Here is an 18005-nt window from a genome sequence, read left to right on the forward strand (position 1 = left end):
AAAAGCAGACTCTTCCTTAAAGGATATTACTACTGAGTGCTGGGTAGAGTTAGGATGTGATCTGGGGGGCAAAGAGAAACTGAACACATTCTGTCAAAATAAGCATGGTACCAAAATCTCACAGTGTGGGCTATAGTAATCAGTCATAGGGAAAGAGACAGAAAGGTTTCGAGTTCCCAAATCACTGGGAATAAAAGAAAATGTTCTGAATTATAAGTGGTTTTTAAAACTTAGTTCCCATCCCTTGCAATCTGAGTTGAAAAGAATATAAGGTAAAAATGGGGTTTGTAAGGTAAATCAAACTAAGAGCCTGCTATTTGGGCAACTTATAAATTCTAGAAACAAGGTAGAACTGCTCAAAGTTTAGTCTCATAATAATTGACATAAAGACCAAGAATCCCAGTTAAAATAACTGAATATGCTCTATCATTATGAAGTTTTCCTAAGAGTTTCAGCTTTATTATCTCTGATTAATATGACCACTGTTCTTACGGTATTAAATGGTGGCAATTATGTAAAAGTTAAAACAGATTATTCTGTTTTGTCCTGAAAGTTCTGTACCCCGTTGACCTTAACCTTATTTATAACAGTAATAATTGATAGATTCTTATTTATAATCTCTACACTCTAAGGCAGTATATTTTAAATTGTTGTGGGTCACGAAGAAACTGGACCTTCTCCCCAGAAATGCACAGAAACATAAAATTTTGCATAGAACTTAAGAGGGTTCAAGGATGCCCCCTTTTAAAAAGAAAAAGAAAAAAAAAAAACTTCTAAGAAAAATCTGGAAAACAAACTAAAATTGAAATCTTACCCCAAATAAGATACTACTTTAAAACCACAAATCCTGCTTCATCTCAAAAAAAAAAAAAAAAAAAAAAAAAACTCCTTAAGGATATTCACAAACCCCATCAAAAGCTATTTTCCTTTGAAAATAAAAAATAAACTGTGGCAGCTTTCAGACTCAAAATCATTAATGTTTCCAGGAGGAAGAGCTTGGGTAAAGAGGTAAAAGTCTGTAAGTTATTAAATTTTGTATTTTATAGAAGAAGCCCTTCTCACAGAAAAGGTGATGGGGATCAAAGTTGTTTCCACTGCTAGGTGACAGCCTGAGAATCTTTACCTTCCTCTGTGACCATCCACATTTGTCAGTTTCAGCGTGGCTTCTAGGTGATGCCCATCCTCTGTATTCACAAACCCTGGCCAAATGTGACACAACCTGAAAAACTATTTGAATAAAGGAGTATTTTGAAAAACATGATTTCCTTTATACTCTGGATTCCGTTTTTTTCTTAATATTTGGTAGATAGATCTATTTGTTTGTGTATGTTTGTGTTACATCCAGTTTGTGGCTATAGAGAAGTTTTTAAATACTGAAGTGTCCTTTTTGTCAAGGTTAAACTAGAAACTCCGCCTGTTTTCAGTTGTTTCCTGTCTTTAAATAAAATTTTATCAGCTCCCCAGACTTCCTGGCACCATGTCCTTCTTCCACTTGCCTTAGGAATGCTTCTTAGCAGCAGTTATAACACCCCCAACCTAACGGTTCCGGAGTGTGTGTATATGTGTTTTAAAGCATTCATTTTCCTTTATTAAGAAAGAGATCCTAAAACCCCTTGCCATCTTTGGCACATCTTCAATACAAACCAGGTAATAAAGCTTTGGTTTTGTTAGATCATTTCTTTTTAAAGCAAGACACTTAATTGATTATTTCAGGTGTGGCTGTCAGGATCAACGTTTGACCTCTCCAACGAACCAGGATAGAAAGGGAATCATTGGCCTTAACAGCTTAAATCACGTCGCTTGTCGTGTGACAGGTTGTCCGTTTATGCTATTACATCATGGTCTCTCAACCCAGAGCTGGGAGGGGAGAAGAAAGGCCCATGAAACTGTAAGAGTTTTACTTATCCCCATCTAGAATTTAATGTCTGTCTCTTAAGACACTACCATTTTGCTGGCATTAAACATACAGACCAGGAAACCAGAAATAGCCTCCATCCTTCCGAATGTGAGGCCTGCTCTAATCTATTCTGCAAAATCACTGGAGGACAACAACCCTATCTGCCTTTCCAAAATTAATATTCTACCAGAATCACGTGTAAGAAGTTTGCTTCTCCCATATACGAGATTTGGTTTGCAGTAGGGAGTTGAGATTTTCATTTCTATTAATCCCTGACCTCACTTAACCTGAAGCATACACTCGGCCTTACCAATAAACGTGAAAAGCCCAAGCAATATATATTTTTCCAGACAGTTACACTCTAATCAGTTTGATGTTGACAGCCCACTTACTTGCCCCATCTTCACCCACAGTTTATGGACCTGGAGGGTATGCTGAGCTGCACTATAGAAGCAGCTTCCAGTAAGTCAAAAACCAGTCACCAAGGTCTAAATATTTAAGACTCTGGTTCTAGGCTCCTTTTCCTCCAAGTTGTGATTATATTCAGCCTCCAACATATTTGCTTCACGTAGAATATATATTCTAGAAACAAAAACCAGCTCCAAATACAAAACACTAGAATAGATATATAGCCACGCTGATCCATCTTAAAGTCAAAAATAGCCTGGAAATCAAATTAAATGACTGCAGGAGACACCATTTATGAGAAATGGGGGGAATTCCCTGGTGGTCCAGTGGTTAGGACTCAGTGCTCCCACTACCAGGGGCCTGGGTTCGATCCCTGGTCAGGGAACTAAGATCTCACAAGCCGCGAGGTGCAGCCAAAAAAAAAAGAGAGAGAGAGAGAGAGAAACTGGAAGCTGGGAAGCCCAGGGAAGAATGATAATGTGGGAGGATTACCAAGGTATGTAGAGTTTATTTTTTTTTTTTTTAATTTAAAGGAAGAGGATGTGAAGTTCGAGCACAGAACTAAAAGCAGGGAAAGCCTTGAGAACCAGGACAGCTCAGGGGAATGCCTGGGACACTGCATAAAGAAAGGACTTAATTCATGATAGTTCTGTGAGAAAGAAACCTGCAAAGTATTACTGAATGCAAACTAGGCACCAAATATGAGGAAGTGGGGCTCCGGCAGGATGAAAGACCTTTTCCGTGTCCCACAGCTTGTAAGAGGCTCAAGTAGGATTTCATCCTGGATCTCTCAGACTTGAAAACCCATCCTCTTGCCAATCACTCTGCCTCTCAGAAACAAGAAAAGGAGCCGCAAGAGCAGGATAATACAGGGGCTAAGCTAGGTTGCACATCCCTGCCCTCTGACTTACCGTGGAACTCTCAAGGTAATTAACCTCTCTGCACGACAGCTGCTGCTTCCGTAAAAAAACACCTATATCCCACAATTATTGGGGGCTCGAACAAGTACGTAAGACACTTTAAATGATGCCTGACATAGTAAGTGGTTGATAAATGCCAGCTGTTATTACTGGAATTATTGTCATTATTATTATTTTTTTTTTTGCGGTCCGCGGGCCTCTCACTGTTGTGGCCTCTCCCGCTGCGGAGCACAGGCTCCGGACGCGCAGGCTCAGCGGCCATGGCTCACGGGCCCAGCCGCTCCGCGGCATATGGGATCCTCCCAGACCGGGGCACGAACCTGTATCCCCTGCATCGGCAGGCGGACTCTCAACCACTGCGCCACCAGGGAAGCCCCTATTGTCGTTATTCTTAGATATAAGTGGGTGACGGCAGAATGATTTGCGGTTTATCAGGGACTTCAAGCAAGCAGTCATACCCACATTTTAATGTGCATCTGAATCCCCTGAAGATCTTGTTCAAAAAGCAGATTCTGATTTTTTTTAACTTTTTATTTTATATTGGAGTATGTTGTGTTAGTTTCAGGTATACAGCAAAGTGATTCAGTTATACCTATACATATACCAGTTCTTTTTCAAATCCTTTTTCAGTGGTGCTCCTGTCACTGAATTTCTAAAAAGCTCCAGCTGATGCTATTACTACAGACCACATTTTGAGGAGCAAGGACCTGAAGAGCTGAAAGAGATAGCTTTGGCCTTGAACCAGAAGTTAAAAATAAGTGGGGGGGGTGGGCAGGGACCAAGAACGTCTAGAAAAGCCTGTGGCGAGTCAAATTTAGTAACAGGAGGCCTAACACTTAGCTCTTCTGAACAGTTAGTACCCTACAGATTCTTCCCCTATGAAAAAGAGTTGCCATAATCTAAGCAGATTGTTGAGCTCTGGAAAAACAAAAACGGTGACAGAGGGATATGGAAGAAGTATAAGAGAGAGACCAGGAGAATATTTGTGGGCCAAGTCACCCTGTCTCTCAGTAGTTACTATAAATGTCTCAAAACGTCTCTCGCCTTTGCTTCATTTACTGTATGTACTTGTTTGTTTGTTTAGTGCTGGCCTCATACTGTCATCCGGAATTCAAAGAAAAAAAGTGTTTTAAAGTACCTAAAATAGGTTCTTAAACGCCTAACTCCCTGGATTCTTCTGATTCTTAATAAGTAAGGTAGCAAAAGAGTATATTTGGGAATTCCTAGCAAAATTAAACTTATGTCGTGAACTCATATCATGAATTCTTGGGCTGCAGAGAACCATCCCTTTCAAAAAAAGAAAAGCCGGGGGGGGCCTTACTAGTACACTCAGCACTGTCCAATAGAAATGTACAGCAAGCCACACATATAATTTAAAATTTTCTGGTAGCCACATTCAAAAAAATTTTAAACTTTTAAAAATTTTTAAACAGATGAAACTAATATATAATATAAAAATATATTTTAATAATATCTTACTTAACTCTATCTAAAATATCATTTAACATGTCATAGTTTAATAATTATTAATACATATTTTACACTCTGTTCTAAGTCTTTGAAATCCTCTAGAAACAGCACACACCCAATATGCTGCTATACGATGATCATCTCTTACACAATGCAGTTATTAAAGTGAAACGCAGTCTCCCCAAAACAAAAAAAGTGTGTTTCACGGAGAATATTTTACACTGCTTCTGGGTTTTTGTATTTAAATCAATTAAAGTTAAATAAAATTTAAAATGCAGTTCCTCAGTCACACCAGCCACCCCTCAGGTAGGTGATCAATAGCCTCACGGCAGGCAGGGCCCACCGTTATCAGACAGGGCAAGTCTAGATCCTACACACATTTACCACGGGGCACATCTAGTGAGAACAGAGGAGGATGGTCAGAGGCCTGAGCTGCTCTTACCTTTCAGCAGCTGTTCCCTGAATTGCCTCATATACAAAAACTCCAGAGGTCACGTCACGGAAATCTGGATCTTGCCTTTTCCTTTCCTGAAGCAGGCTAAGAAGAGTCAGAAGTTTTCCCATGAGGTTAGGAAGCCAATGAATTAGTCCCCTGAGCCCTGGACAACCCTCCAACTGTCAGTGGGGACTCTATCTGCTCTGCTCAGGGCTCACACACATGGGACAAGGATGCCCTCTAGCTGGTCACCATCATTCTTCCCCGGGGGTGGTCTGATACTCTGTGCCGAAGCCTAGAACCATTGGACACAGTGAAAGAAACCACTGAAAAGTACAGTGCGTGCTAGTGCCAGCAGAGGCAGTCACCTACCCTGTGACAAGTAGGGCCTGCGGTCACGAGAGGAGCCAGCCACTGTCCAAATGCTTTACCTTCCCCGTTCAGGCTCTCTACCCATAGCTTGTGCTTCTGAAAAACAACCCAGACATGGTCACACCCGCGCTTACTTCATAGGGAGGGCAGCATGCGCAGACCCAGCTATTTCTTCTGTGAAACAGCCTTTCCTGGAAAGGAGAATTGTAATGTGTTACTAACAAAGCCTTCTTTCCTTTTGGCAGACCGAGTCACAGACTATCCTTCCAATGTTAGCTGCCCTTTCAGGCTGCCAGCCAAGACAAACATGCCTCAGAGAACCTTTGTCGCTCGCACAGGCCCACCTCCCCACATCCAGCCCAGGGCTTTCCTTTCCACAGTAGTTCCATCCAACTATCTCTGGGTACAGCTTAGGCTGGGTTTTGCACCTAGTCCCCTGGTACTGCTGCCTGGATCACTGTGATCAGAGCTCAGTACCGGTGACTCTGTTTTCTACAAAACTGAAAGAATTGTCTCAGGGACTTCCCAGTGGTTAGGGCTCCACACTTCCACTGCAGGAGACACGGATTCAATCCCTGGTCACAGAACTAGGATCCCACAAGCCACGCAGCGTGGCCAAAAAAAGGGATTGTCTCCACCACAGTGGAGCCCTTTGAGGGCTCCTGAAAAGCACAGGAGGGGAAGAAAAATTCCAAATTCCCCTTATCTTTCTGTCGAATGTGATCCAAGGGAATTGCAAAGGAGATTCCTGTGGTCACCTTCAGTGTGTTTATGCCAGTCACATCACCACCCTGACAAGGGAGGAGACATCAATTCAGCGGCCCAGTTCTGCAGACTGACAAGCAAAGGAAGGAGAAAAGCTTAGGGTCACTTAGGGTCGAGCAACAGGTGGCATCTTAGAGGACCAAGGTGTGCAAATTACTGCTGAGGAATTCTGCGTTTTAATCTTGAGCTCTTTTTCTTCTTGGCCAAATTACATTGCTTTTCAAAGTGAATCACAGGTTGTATTTTGACACAGATATGAGGACAAGGAGCATATGCCTTTCCATTCCTTAAATGAAACTAAAAATAAACACGGAAAAGGCAAAAAGCTGTTGACTTTCAGCCACACTTCAATGAAACTACTCAGAAGATTCAGCAAATTGACCTTAGGAACAAAGCTCTACTAAACTAAATTTATGAAGCAGGAAATACTTTCCTTTTTGTGCATTTCATCATCCCTTAGCCTTTGTTAGGTAACGGGAAGGATAGAAAAGAGACTTCCGATCTCATTAAAATACAGATTATAATTCAATAGGTCTGGAGTGTGGCTTGAAGTTCTGCATTTCATCCCTGCTCTAGTAAACTCATTGTTTACTGGAGAAAAAGCAGGCACAAAAATCACATGCAATGTTAGGAGTAAAGGGGGCGGAGTCAAGAGGGCAGACTAGGAGGATGCGGAATTCCCCTCTCCTCACAACTAGGGCACCTACCAGGCACTGGAGGGGGGCCATGGACACCTAAGGGGATGGGAGGAACCCCCAGCGACCGGGTAAGATGTGGGGCTTGTGGGGGGTGAAGGGGGAGGAAAAGTGGAGGCGGGACAGGACTGGAGCCCCTGAGGAGCGGCTGGGGGAAGGAAGGAGTTCCTACACCCAGCGGGACCCACCCACGGTTAGGGGTCCAGCCGCGATGGGGGAGACCCTGGGGGAGATGGTGGGGGAGGGGCACGGAGGAACGGAAGGGAACGCAGCCAGCGCTTTCCCGGTCCTCTTAGGCACCGGGGAACCTGTTGGGCTCCCGGGCCTAATCCTCTGCCCTCGGAGCCTCCCTCCCGCCGCGCAGAACCCAAGCCCCGCCCCTGCACACCCACCCGGGGCCCTACCTCTACATTCAGAGACCCCCTCCAACGTGCTGGGCCTAAACCCCACCCACACACCCTCACCCAGGGCCGTACCTCCAAACTCCCGAACCCCACACTCCAGAGGCCTTCCTTTCCATGTGCTGCTGCTCCCCTTCCCTGCAGGCCCTAAGCAGAAGCCCCGCCCCACGCTTGAACGTCGCCTGCCTAGGCCCCGGCCCATGCTCAAACATCACCTCCCACCCGCCTAGTTCCCGCCCCACCCTAAACCCCGCCCCTGCTGAAGTTCCACCCCTGCCTAAACTCCACCCCCCATAACCAAGGCTTTTTTTTTTTTTCTATCTTTTTTTCCTCTTTTAGATTGGGGTTCTGTTTTACCTTGATTCATTTATATTTTTATTTTTTCTAATAAATCTTTTAGTTTTCTAATTTTATTCTTTATACTTTGTTATTGTTCTTCTTTTCACTTGTTCCCTTTTTTTTTCTTTTCTTTTTTCTGTTGTGGTTTTATTTTACCTTGTTGCAGTTGTTTCAATTGTAGTTTTATTTTTCCTAATATATTTTTTGTCTTTCTAATTTTATTTCTTTTTTTTATTTCTTTGTTATTGTATTGCTCCTTTTTTCTTTTTTTTTTTCTCCCATGCCACACGGCTTGTGGGATCTTGGTTCCCAGGCTGGGGGTCGCTCTGAGTCCAAACCACTGGACTAACAGAGAACTTCAGACCCCACGGAATGTTAATTGGAGTGAGGCCTCCTGGAGGTCCCCATCTCAGCTCTAAGACCCGGCTCTATCCAACTGCCTGCAACCCCAGTGCTGGACACCTCAGGCCAAACAACCAGTAAAACAGGAATACAGCTCCACCCATCAAAAAAAAAAAAAATGATACAATAAGAATATATGTTACAGATGAAGGAGCAAGGTAAAAACCTAAAAGACCAAATAAATGAAGACAAAATAGGTAACCTACCTGAAAAAGAATTCTGAGTAATGATAGGAAAAATGATACAAAATCTCAGAAACAGAATGGAGAAAATACAAGAAACATTTCACAAGGATCTAGAAGAACTAAAGAGCAAACAAACAGTGAGAACTACACAATAAATGAAATTTAAAATACTCTAGAAGGAATCAATAGCAGAATAACTGAGGCAGAAGAACACATAAGTGAGCTGGAAGATAAAATGGTGGAAATAACTGCCAGGGAGCAGAATAAAGGAAAAAGAATGAAAAGAATTGAGGACAGTCTCAGAGACCTCAGGGACATTAAACACACCAACATTTGAATTATAGGGGTCCCAGAAGAAGAAGAGAAAAAGAAGGGGTCTGAGAAAATATTTAAAGAGAATATAGTCGAAAACTTCCCTAATATGGGAAAGGAAATAGTCAGTCAAGTCCAGGAAGCACAGAGAGCCCCATACAGGATAAACCCAAAGAGAAACACACCTATACACATATTAATCAAACTATCAAAAATTAAATACAAAGAAAAACTATTAAGAGCAGCAAGGGAAAAGCAACAAATAACATACAAGGGAATTCCCATAAGGTTAAGAGCTAATCTTTCAGCAGAAACTCTCCAAGCCAGAAGGGAGTGGCAGGACATATTTAAAGTGATGAAAGGGAAAACCTACAACGAAGATTACTCTATCCAGCAAGGATCTCATTCAGATTTGATGGAGAAATCAAAAGCTTTACAGAAAATCAAAAGTTCAGAGAATTCAGCACCACCAAACCAGCTTTAAAACAAATGCTAAAGGAACTTCTCTAAGCGAGAAACACATGAGAAGAAAAAGACCCACAAAAACAAACCCAAATCAATTAAGAAAATGGTAATAGGAACATACATATTGATAATCACTTTGAATGTAAATGGATTAAATGCTCCAACCAAAAAACATACACTGGCTGAATGGATACAAAAACAAGACCCTTATAAATGCTGTCTACAAGAGACCCACTTCAGACCTAGGGACACATACAGACTGAAAATGAGGGGATGGAAAAAGATATTCCATGCAAATGGAAATCACAAGAAAGCTGGAGTAGCAATACTCATATTAGAGTAAATAGGCTTTAAAATAAAGACTGTTACAAGAGATAAGGAAGGACACTATATAATGATCAAGAGATCAATCCAAGAAGAAAACATAACAATTATAAATATTTATGCACCCAACATAGGAGCACCTCAATACATAAGGCAAATGCTAACAGCCATAAAAGGAGAGATCGACAGTAACACAATAATAGTGGGGGACTTTAACACCCCACTTACACCAATAGACAGATCATCCAAATGGAAAATAAATAAGGAAACACAAGCTTTAAATGACACAATAGAACAGAAAGACTTACTTGATATTTTTAGGACATTCCACTCAAAAGAAGAAGAATACAGTTTCTTCTCAAGTGCACATGGAACGTTCTCCAGTCACATTCTGGGTCACAAATCAAACCTTGGAACATTTAAGAAAATGTAACTCATATAGAGCATCTCTTCCGAACACAATGCTATGAGATTAGAAATCAATTACAGGATAAAAACCACAAATACATGAGGGCTAAACAGTGTGCTGCTAAATAACCAAAAGATCACTGAAGAAATCAAAGAGGAAATCAAAAAATACCTAGAAACAAATGACAATGAAAACACGATGACCCAAAACCTATGGGATGCAGCGAAAGCAGTTCTGAGAGGGAAGTTTATAGCAATACAATCCTACCTCAGGAAACAAGAAACATCTCAAATAAACAACCTAAACTTACACCTAAAGCAATGAGAGAAAGAAGAACAAAAAAACCCCAAAGTCAGCAGAAGGAAAGAAATCATAAAGATAAGATCAGAAATAAATAAAAAAGAAGTGAAGGAAACAATAGCAAAGATCAATAACTAAAAGCTGGTTCTTTGAGAAGATAAGCAAAATTGATAAACCATTAGCCAGACTCATCAAGAAAAAAGGGAGAAGACTCAAATCAATAGAATGAGAAATGAAAAAGGAGAAGTAACAACTGACACTGCAGAAATACAAAGGATCATGAGAGATTACTACAAGCAACTCTATGCCAATAAAATGGACAACCTGGAAGAAATGGACAAATTCTGAGAAAAGCACAACCTTCTGAGACTGAACCAGGAAGAAATAAAAAATATAAACAGACCAATCACAAGCACTGAAAATGAGACTGTGATTAAAAATCTTCCAACAAACAAAAGCCCAGGACCAGATGGCTTCACAGGCAAATTCTATCAAACATTTAGAGAAGAGCTAACACCTATCCTTCTGAAACTCTTCCAAAATATAACAGAGGGAGGAACACTCCCCAACTCATTCTACGAGGCCACCATCACCCTGATACCAAAACCAGACAAAGATGTCACAAAAAAGGAAACTATAGGCCAATATCACTGATGAACATAGATGGAAAAATCTTCAACAAAATATTGCAAACAGAATCCAACAGCATATTAAAAGGATCATACACCATGATCAAGTGGGATTTATCCCAGAATGCAAGGATTCTCCAATATACGTAAAACAATCAATGTGATACACAATATCACAAATTAAAGAATAAAAACCATATGATCACCTCAACAGATGCAGAAAAAGCTTTTGACAAAATTCAACACCCATTTATGATAAAAACTCTCCAGAGCTTCCCTGGTGGCGCAGTGGTTAAGAATCTGCCTGCCAATGCAGGGGACACGGGTTCGAGCCCTGGTCTGAGAAGATCCCACATGCCGCAGAGCAACGAAGTCCGTGCACCACAACTACTGAGCCTGCGCTCTAGAGCCAGCGAGCCACAACTACTGAGCCCGCATGCCACAGCTACTGAGGCCCGCGCACCTAGAGACCGTGCTCTGCAACAAGAGAAGCCACCGCAATGAGAAGACCACGCACTGCAACAAAGAGTAGCCCCCGGTCGCTGCAACTAGAGAAAGCCCATGCACAGCAAGGAAGACCCATTGCAGCCAAACATAAATAAATAAATTTATTTATTTATTTAAAAAAAAAAAAACTCTCCAGAAAGTGGGCATAGAGGGAACCTACCTCAACATAATAAAAGCCATATATGACAAACCCACAGCCAACATCATTCTCAATGGTGAAAAACTGAAAGCATTTCCCTTAAGATCAGGAACAAGACAAGGTTGCCCACTCTCACCACTGTTATTCAGCATAGTGTTGGAAGTCCTAGCCACAGCAATCAGAGAAGAAAAAGAAATAAAAGGAATACAAATTGGGAAAGAAGAAGTAAAACTGTCACTGTCTGCTGATGACATGATACTAAACATAGAAAATCCTAAAGATGCCACCAAAAAACTACTCGAACTAATCAATGAATTTGGTAAGGTTGCAGGATACAAAATTAATGCACAGAAATCTCTTGCATTCCTATACACTAACAACGAAAGATCAGAAAGAGAAATTAAGGAAACAATCCCATTTACCACTGCAACAAAACGAATAAAATACCTAGGAATAAACCTACCTAAGGAGGCAAAAGACCAGTACTCAGAAAACTATAAAACACTGATGAAAGAAATCAAAGATAACATAAACTGATGGAGAGATACCATGCTCCTGGATTGGAAGAATCAATATTGTGAAAATGCCTATACTACCCAAAGCAATCTACAGGTTCAATGAAATCCCTATCAAATTACCAATGACATTTTTCACAGAACTAGAACAAGAAATTTTACAATTTGTATGGAAACACAAAAGACCCCAAATAGCCAAAGCAATCTTGAGAAAGAAAAACAGAGCTGGAGGAATCAGGCTCCCTGACTTCAGACTATACTACAAAGCTACAGTAATCAAGACAGTATGGTACTGGCACAAAAACAGAAATATAGATCAATGGAACAAGATAGAAAGCCCAGAGATAAACCCACGCACACATGGTCAGCGTATCTCTGACAAAGGAGGCAAGAATATACAATGGAGAAAAGAGAGCCTCTTCAATAAGTGGTGCTGGGAAAAATGGACAGCTACATGTAAAAGAATAAAATTAGAACACACCCTAACGCCATACACAAGAATAAACTCAGAATGGATTAAACACCTAATGTAAGGCCAGACACTATAAAACTGTTAGAGGAAAACACAGGCAGAACACTCTATGACATAAATCACAGCAAAGGAAATAAAAACCCACCTTTTTGACCCACCTGCTAGAGTAAGGGAAATAAAAACAAAAATAAACAAATGGAACCTAATGAAATTTGCACAGCAAAGGAAACCATAAACAAGATGAAAAGACAACCCTCAGGATGGGAGAAAATATTTGCAAATGAAGCAACTGACAGAGGATTAATCTCCAAAATATACAGGCAGCTCATGCAGCTCAATATCAAAAAAACAAACAACCCAATCCAAAAATGGGCAGAAGGCCTAAATAGACATTTCTCCAAAGGAGAAATACAGATGGCCAACAAATGCATGAAAAGAGGCTCAACATCACTAATCATTAGAGAAATGCAAATCAAAACTACAATGAGGTATCACCTCACACCAGTCAGAATGGCCATCATCAAAAAATCTACAAACAATAAATGCTGGAGAGGGTGTGGAGAAAAGGGAACACTTCTGCACTTTTGGTGGGAATGTAAATTGATACAGGCACTATGGAGGTTCCTTTAAAAACTAAAAATAGAACCACCATAGGACCCAGTAATCCCACTACTGGGCATATACCCTGAGAAAACAATAATTCAAAAAGAGTCATGTACCACAATGTTCACTGCAGCTCTATTTACAATAGCCAGGACATGGAAGCAACCTAAATGTCCATCAACAGATGACTGGATAAAGAAGATATGGCACATATATACAATGGAATATTACTCAGCCATAAAAAGAAACGAATTTGAGTTATTTGTAGTGAGGTGGATGGACTTAGAATCTGTCATACAGAGTGAAGTAAGTCAGAAAGAAGAAAAAGGAATCCCGTATGCTAACATGTATAAATGGAATTTTAAAAAGCAGTACTAATGAACCTAGTGGCAGGGCAGGAATACAGACGCAGATGTAGAGAACAGACTTGAGGGCACAGGGCGAGGGGAGGGGAAGCTGGAATTAAGTGAGAGAGTAGCATTAACATATATACACGACCAAATGTAAAATAGATAGCTAGTGGGAAGCAGCCGCATAGCACAGGGAGATCAGCTCGGTGCTTTGTGACCACCTGGAGGGGTGGGATAGGGAGGGTGGGAGGGAGACACAAGAGGGAGGGGATTTGGGGATATATGTACACATATAGCTGATTCACTTTGTTATACAGCAGAAACTAACACAACATTGTAAAGCATTGACACGCCAATGAAGATGTGAAAAAAAAAATGTTAGGAATAAAAAGCGCTCAGTGATTTCACAAACAATTCCTCCTCCTACAAGCAAATGTAATATGTGAAGAGAAACCAGAAACAATCAGCTCAAGGGACTCAGAGAGCATGATCACAGGCCATGTGTCAAACAGCACTGCTCTCTTGTTGTATCTGAGCAACTAGAAACCCTGGCATTTCCATTAGGGACGTTGAATAAAATTTAAGAATTAAATACATGACAGAGCAACGGATTGTTGTTGTGGCTTTTTTGTCATCTCTAAGCAGGTCAATACTAAATTAGCATTTTGGGATGAGACTTAGTTCTTCACATGCAGAAGCAGGGGGTCTTCAAGGATATACATTACAAAGTACAGTTGTCATTTGACATAATTTGGGCTTAGTACCCAGGGCTTTTGTTAAGTACCCAATGAACGCAGAAAGCACACTGAAGAGATATAAGTAGGTGTTAAGGAAACCCTGACCCCCTCGGCTGGAGGAGCTCACATGCCAAGATGACAAATCCATCGTAGATCTTAAATTTTTCCTAGCCCTTTACTTAAGACGCAATAATAGAAAAGCATCATACCACAAATCTCTACACAAGAGCAACATCCCAATCTGCATCATGAAATCTGTCAAGTTTTTGAAAGTTAAGAAGAAGCGTGAAGCAGCAAGCGAAGTGGTCACTTACCAAATTCACGAGAGGCCCCCCAGAATTCCTGTGCTGAAGATAGGATTTGAAAAGGCCATCAGTACTTTTCTCCCCGTCATCTATATATAATTCCCAAAGAGGTTTACCAAAAACAGCCTGCCCTAGTGAGCCCGTTTCCCCAGGGCAGGCAAAATTGGGCCCCATCATGATCATCTCCGAAGTCGGTGCAGGTAAAGAACAACAGCAAGAGGACCACCGCCTCCTACGGCAGCAGGGACCTCTGCAACAGACCCTAGGAGACCATCCAATATCGTGGATGCCAGTTATCACATCCAACAGGCTGACCTCTAACAGCGTGGCATTCCGTACCTCTCATGAGGATAGATCTGATCTCTGGACATCCCCGAAAGGCCAAAGGGAAAAGAAGGCACCCTGAAGTGTTCTTCTCACCGCACTGCCAGTATCTTATGGGCTGAGGACGGCCTACCCCTGTGACTTACATTAATTATGGCATCCATCTGGATATAGTCCATGCCTGAAGCCTTCAGCCCCAGCTCTTTGCCCTCTCGCTGTGTGGTGCTGACAATGCCTGCCGTCCCTGTGCTCTGCAGTGAAAACAGGCTACCCAAGGCCACCACGAACTCGCCAGCTCGCAGGTCAGATGACTTTCCCAGCAGCAATACAGGAAGTTCAGTCCGCACGCCGGTGAGGAGGGACCAGATGGACAAATTAAAAATGGAATCAGGGCTTCCCTGGTGGCGCAGTGGTTGGGGGTCCGCCTGCCGATGCAGGGGACGTGCCCCGGTCCGGGAGGATCCCACGTGCCGCGGAGCGGCTGGGCCCGTGAGCCATGGCCGCTGGGCCTGCGCGTCCGGAGCCTGTGCTCCGCGGCGGGAGAGGCCACAGCAGTGAGGGGCCCGCGTACCGCAAAAAAAAAAAAAAAAAAAAGGAATCAATCAGCATTTGTATACAATCCATATATGACATGGTCTCCACCATTTCGGCATTTATCATGCAAGAATCACGCACCCACCTAGCTTCTACAACTGCCTGAGTCTTCCTCCTTACACTCCAACTACCACTAAACTCTCACTTGTTAAGATGATAGGGATCATCTCTAAAAATCTAAAATTATTGCTTGTAGAAATTACAATAAGTAAACCGCCAGTGAAGTAACTGATGAACATAAACTGACATTAGCAATTTACTTAGCACCATTCCAGCTCAGAAGTTGTTTACAAAGTTAATAAGCCACAAACAGAAGGGAGGTCACCCAAAGCAGTGCTTCTCCTTATGTGTATATGAATCTCCCAGTGATCAGTAGACCTGGGTAGGGTCTGAGTTTCTGTATTTCTAAAAAATTCTCAGATGATGTCAATGCTGCTGGGGTGCAGACCACACTTCATATAGCAAGGAACTCAAAGCACTCCTTAGCAGCTTTGAATCCATTACAATCATTTCCGGTGTTCTGAGACAAGCAGAGAAATAAGTTTCCCAGAAGCAGCATCTGTTGAAGAAGGAACTGAAGGAGAAAAAAAAGACAGCTGGGTAGTTAATAAAAATTGTTACAGACATACAGACAGGCATGGAAGAAAATAAACAAAAGAAGGTGTGAAGAACAGAAAGAAAGCAAACTAGGAAAAAAGAAAAAAAACGTATATGCCAGGGAGAAGAGACATGTGGTGGGGTGGGGAAGAAAATATCAGCAAGTTGATGAAAATCCTCGAATCGCAGACTCACATTTGGCTCAGTTTTAATCAGGGCAAGATCCAATTTGTGGTCAATGTCCTTGACAGTGGCTTCATACTGGACCCTGCTCTGGAGCTCCACCTGGATCTGCTGCTGGTTCGTGAGGACGTGGGCATTGGTAACAATAAGCCTATCCTGAGACACTATGAACCCAGAGCCACTGAATGCAGGAATATCCTCACTGCTGAGAGGCGACCTGTCTCAGCAAGACAACAGCATTAGCAGAAGGTGGGCAAATCAGGGCATCCGCCATAGTCTGGAAGCATGGGAACCTGGCATTTATCAAACATTCTTCCACCACAGTTTCCTCAGACATTTTACTTTTCCCTGCCTGTTTTCATTCTCTCCACATGTAGTTAGACTGTGTGTTCAATGTCCTGGCCATCTCTTGGGAACAGGACTGAGAGCTGATTCCATCTCTCCTTTTCCAGGAAAAGCAGCACCCCTCTGCTTCAAAGACGACTAACCTAATCGTAATACTGGGGGCAAAAGTGGACCTAGTGCCACATTATCCAGAACCCAGGCAGGGAGGGAGTCAGAGAAGCCTGGTCCCGGCTTAGGTTCCACTACTAACTGGCCTTGTGACATAGGACAAGTTTCTCTTGCTCTCTGGGTTTGGGATTCCTTACATGCAAAAGAAAGGGCCAGGCAAGATCACCATCAAGGTGCCTTCTGGCTCTCACCTCTGACCTTGAACTTGTTTGAGAGAGAGGAGTAGCCCGGATTTGGAAGTCAGAATCCTTATGACTCTGCTCTTTGGCTAAATGACCAACAGGCTATGCAACCTCTTTGAGCCGTTTGATTTCCTCACCGTGGTTTTTACAACTAAATTGTGCTGGGAGAGTGGTTGCGCGGGGCCAGGAGCAGGGAGGCTCTCGGGAACAGTTAGCCCGGGGAGCTGACGTCCTCCTCCGACCTCCTTTACACGCGGAACAGCTGTGAGTGGACCACGGACGGGGCCACCGTCTCCACCACGGCGGCGATGAAGTTGTACTTGCTCCTGAGACAGCCTGCGCTTCTGGTCCCTGCAAAGAGATGCTCCATTCTTTGGGCGGGGGTGGGGGTGGGGGTGGGGGACGACCCTCGCTGCCTGACCGCATCAGGCATCACCTCTCTCCTCCCTCTCTCTCCGCTTTCCCTCCCCCTCCTCTCTTCGGTCTCCCACTGTGTATTCACTGCAGTCGCAGGAGACCAGACCTGTCACCCCGATTTGAAAATAACTTAAAAGGGAAGACGGCGGCCACCAGCTATGGGGAGGAAATTGGGGAGAAACCACATGGGAACCGGTAACCGGACACCTAAGGAGGGAAGAAAACTGGTACCTAGGAGGCGTTGAATCGCTCTGGCGATGCAGCAGGGAGAACCGCGCGAACGAAACTCGCTCCTAAAGAGGGCGTGGAGCGCGCGCGGCCCTCAGCTCACCTGGGGCTCCACAGTCCCCCTTCCGCACCGCCACGGCCGGGAGCGCGCCACGGAGGCGCGCGGCGTGGTTCTCGGCGCGCAGCGCGCACAGGCTGGGGTAGGTGCTCCCGTAGCCGCCGCACGCGGCCGTCCCCCGCCGCCGAGGAGCCGGGGCGTGGGCGGCGCACGGCCGGCCGAGCGCCCCGCCGCAGGCCTCGCCCTCGGCCGCGGCGCAGACGCGGCAGCCCCCGCAGCGGTCGAGCCCCGGGGCCGTCCCCCGCCGAGCAGGGGGGGCAGCGGCGGGGACGGCGGCGCGGGCCTGGCCCTCCTGGCCTAGACTCCGCTCCCCGGCGCCGCGGGCAGCGGCAGCCACGGCAGGACGAACGGTCCGAGCCCGGCGGGCCGCAGCAGGGCTCTCGTCATCCCGCCCCCTTCCTCCTTCCCTCCCACTTTCCCGCGGACTCTCCTCTGGACCCGCAGCTGCCCTCAGACGAGCAACGCTTTCTCCGGACTGGGGTGCCGCCTCCT

General features: G+C 43.8%; 1 protein-coding gene across 1 annotated transcript; it reads right to left on the reverse strand.

Moving 5' to 3' along the window:
• Window positions 1–1696: 1696 nt before the first annotated feature.
• On the reverse strand, window positions 1697–17900 carry HTRA4 (HtrA serine peptidase 4; the record flags this gene model as incomplete). The annotated part of the gene is given in 13 exon segments (XM_081220786.1): window positions 1697–1786; window positions 1790–1809; window positions 1812–1832; window positions 1835–1857; window positions 5138–5233; window positions 6107–6294; window positions 14367–14399; window positions 14828–15079; window positions 15780–16272; window positions 17002–17101; window positions 17499–17765; window positions 17768–17810; window positions 17814–17900. Coding segments are annotated over 13 exon segments (1713 nt in total).
• Between the last annotated feature and the right edge of the window lie 105 nt (window positions 17901–18005).

The sequence above is a fragment of the Mesoplodon bidens genome (genome assembly GCF_964165515.1).
Source record: "Mesoplodon bidens genome assembly, chromosome: 20".
Lineage (NCBI taxonomy): Eukaryota > Metazoa > Chordata > Mammalia > Artiodactyla > Ziphiidae > Mesoplodon > Mesoplodon bidens.